This window comes from Myotis davidii, unplaced genomic scaffold (genome assembly GCF_000327345.1).
Source record: "Myotis davidii unplaced genomic scaffold, ASM32734v1 scaffold875, whole genome shotgun sequence".
NCBI lineage: Eukaryota > Metazoa > Chordata > Mammalia > Chiroptera > Vespertilionidae > Myotis > Myotis davidii.
Genome location: NW_006286244.1, coordinates 53034 through 56326, shown reverse-complemented (window position 1 = coordinate 56326; position 3293 = coordinate 53034). Strand labels below are relative to the sequence as shown.

The following is a 3293-nucleotide window of genomic DNA, read 5'->3' as shown; positions in this document are numbered from 1 at the left end:
TGACTTCATTTATTCCCCCCCCCCAAAAGTTTTGATGAAATGTTTCCGTGGAATGTGAATAGTTACACAATGATATTTGGTCATTGATTTGCATTTAGTTTTAGATCTTCTAGAGCAGGGGTGGGGCACCTTTTCTCTGCCAAGGGCCATTTGGATATTTGTAACATCAATTGCAGACCATACAAAATTATCAACTTAAAAGTTATCCTGCTGTGATTGGTCAAACATTTATATACTCACCCCTAATGCCTTGGCAGGGCCAGACCGAATGATTTCCAAGGCCTTTTATGGCCCTCGGGCGAGATGTTCCCCACCCCTGATCTAGAATGTTGAACGTTCCCTGGGCTTACGTATATGTCCAATGTGCTAGTTCTGTATCATAACGGAGCTGGGAGACATGAATCTGATGTAAACACCATTTTTTATCCTTCCTCCAAGGATGTTATAAGTTAGATAATAAGTTATAGATTAAAGAAAAAAAATCTCTTCATTTTCCTGGATTTTCAGTTGTATAGGAGACACTTTATCCTTTAGTTATACAGTATTTCTACCGTAGAGGAAGTACAGCCCTGTGATCAACCTCCTCGACTCCCCAATGGGAAAGTTGCCAACACACCTAAAGGGGAATATGGACACGGTGAGGTGGTGGAGTATGTGTGCAACCCCAGGTTCCTGATGAAGGGTGCGAGGAAAATTCAGTGCGTTGATGGAGAGTGGACACCCTTGCCCGTGTGTGTTGGTAATGTATCCAAAATTTCAGCAGTGTTTCTGTTCATATCAAGACCTCACTTGCATTTTAAAGTTGAATGTTTGTTTGTGGGATTTTCACAGAGGAGAACAGTACATGTGGAGACGTACCTGAGCTGGACCACGGCGAGGTTGTGTCCCCAACACGGCCCTCCTATTACCATGGAGAGTCAGTAGAGTTCACTTGTGGAGAAGGATTTACAATGATTGGTGACAGCTCAGTTACATGTATTAGGGGAACGTGGACCCAACCACCTCAGTGCATTGGTGAGAAGACACTTCTATAATTGATATTTAATAACATTGGATATTTTTTTATTGTGAAACTACATGCAACCATATTTTTGAAATTTAGAGATAGTCTTGAAAATGTCAGGTTGCAAATTATAAAGAATCAAACATTTGTTTTTTATAGTTCAACGGCATCTACAGAGGAAAAATAGAAACTAGCAATAGAATTTTATTTGTCCATAATATTGACATTGCTTGTACCTATGAAGTTAAATTTTTCTTAAAGATACATGATTGAAATTTTCTCCTCTAATGTTTATTTTGTACTGACCTAGAATCTTGCTTTTCACTTCATCAAGATATTTCTTTTCCCTGAATATAAATAATTCTTTCAGAAAACAAGCATATTTAGACAAATCACAACCATCACACCCCATTTTGACTACAAATCTTCCTTCAGTTCTCATCTCAAAGAAGATGACTCATTTTGTGTCCCTCACCACTCTGGACCCGTACAAAAAATAAGATTAATTCTCAAGCTTCTTGTCTGTTTTAAATTAATCTTCTTTATTTTAGTTTTGTTTTCAAGGTTACATTGCAAAATCATAACTTTACTTTGGCCAATTACATGACTTTTCTTTGTTCTGTTCATCCTCACTTGACTCTCATCATTTACAAATTATTAACAAATACTACCTAAGACCTACACTGATAGGTCTTATCAAATTCAAAACGGATTGCCACCTGCATTGCCTTTTTGAAATATGTAACTGTGTATGAAAACTCCATAGTCCATGTCTAAAACATACTGAAGCCAGCATAAATGTATTATTATGGCATAATATTATTATATTATAAGATGACCTGGTATATAAAATAGCTTCTCAAAGATCCTAAGAATATATATGCAAAATAGGTTATGACCTAAACAACCAATTTCTTATTCTGATTTAAAGATATGCTGAAATATTCACATTCTATACCCTACAACTTAGATCAACCTTTCTTGGTCTTGTAGGTTAAATTTATTGAAAAATGTATAATATAACTAGAAAATTCACATAGTCTATTTCCACGGATAATTTTTTTCTTTTAACGCTTTAAGGTTGTAATAATTCAGAGATGTTTGGGATCAAGAAAAGTGGATGTGAAAATTTGCAGATTTCAAATGGGATCATATTTAGTCATGTATGACTCTTTCCTATGTAGATCATACAAAAGGTGAATCCCAATGTCCTTGTAATCCCCAAAGGGCAACATGGCTTTAGGATGACTATTCTCTCTGAAATTTCAATACTGGACATAGGACTGTATGTCCAAACATTGTAGCCCACCTCATGCAACACGATCAGGAATAACTTTACTGGTAGAATTTATGGACCTAACGTCCTATTTCATTAGAGTTTGGACTCTATAGTTGTTGTGTTGGGTTTTTCTTTTTATTATATTAGTTCCTTGGATTTTCATAATTAGTGTTTTCAATGGAATATTTTCATTTTATAGCAACAGTTGAACTCAAGATATGTAAATTATCAAGGGCAACTGCTTATGAGATAAACTTGTCAGATAAGATTGACTATGAGCATAATCAGACAATCAGTTACACTTGTGGGAGGAAGTCAGAGCAGAAACGCTCAGTCTGCGTGCACGGAAAGTGGGAGCCCGAGGTGACCTGCACAGGTGAGCTCTTGTTTAGAACATTTCCAAACGGTGGATTTCCTTCCTGCCTTGTACAAGGTGTCTCTTTGTGTCTTAATATTTTCTTATAAAGTCTGTATTATGACAATAATGTTGTAGCTGGAAAGTAATTTAGAAAATAACCAAAACACTGTTTCTGAATAGTAATTGCACCATGTGCATTGGTCAGCTATCAACAAACCACCCGGCAGTGCGGTGGCTTTAAAGTCACATTGGGCAGTGGGTGTGCGCATTCCTATTGGGGTCCCATTGCTACCAAGTTCTTACCTTACAGATGTGCCTATGCCTGTAACGCGTGTGTTTATCTAAGCATCTATGGGTGTGCGCTCTACCTATGTCTGCATCCCTCTACCTCTGTAGGAATCTACCCATCTAGTCATCTGTCTTTGCTCATTTATATCTGTCTGGCAAACACTGAGTCTCATTGCCACCACCAATTCCAATAACACAGGGTTTATTCACTTTTCATATCAGTATTGCTCTTCTTTAATTGAGGGCACCTTGACCCACTCACCTCAATATTTTTACCAATTTCCATGGGTCTAAATATATAGAAAGCATTTTACATAAGCTAAGCTACCCAAGATTGATCCCAGAAGGAATAAAGGAAAGAAACA

At 37.1% G+C, this 3293-nt stretch overlaps 1 protein-coding gene across 1 annotated transcript in view; it reads left to right on the top strand.

The window, feature by feature from the left end:
* LOC102763280 (complement factor H) overlaps positions 1-3293 on the top strand; it is a 73877-nt gene that overhangs the window by 25825 nt on the left and 44759 nt on the right. The window contains exons 10-12 of the mRNA XM_015559997.1: positions 557-739; positions 832-1014; positions 2482-2733. Coding sequence (XP_015415483.1) covers positions 557-739; positions 832-1014; positions 2482-2733 — 618 coding nt within the window. The remainder of the gene's footprint in view (positions 1-556; positions 740-831; positions 1015-2481; positions 2734-3293) is intronic.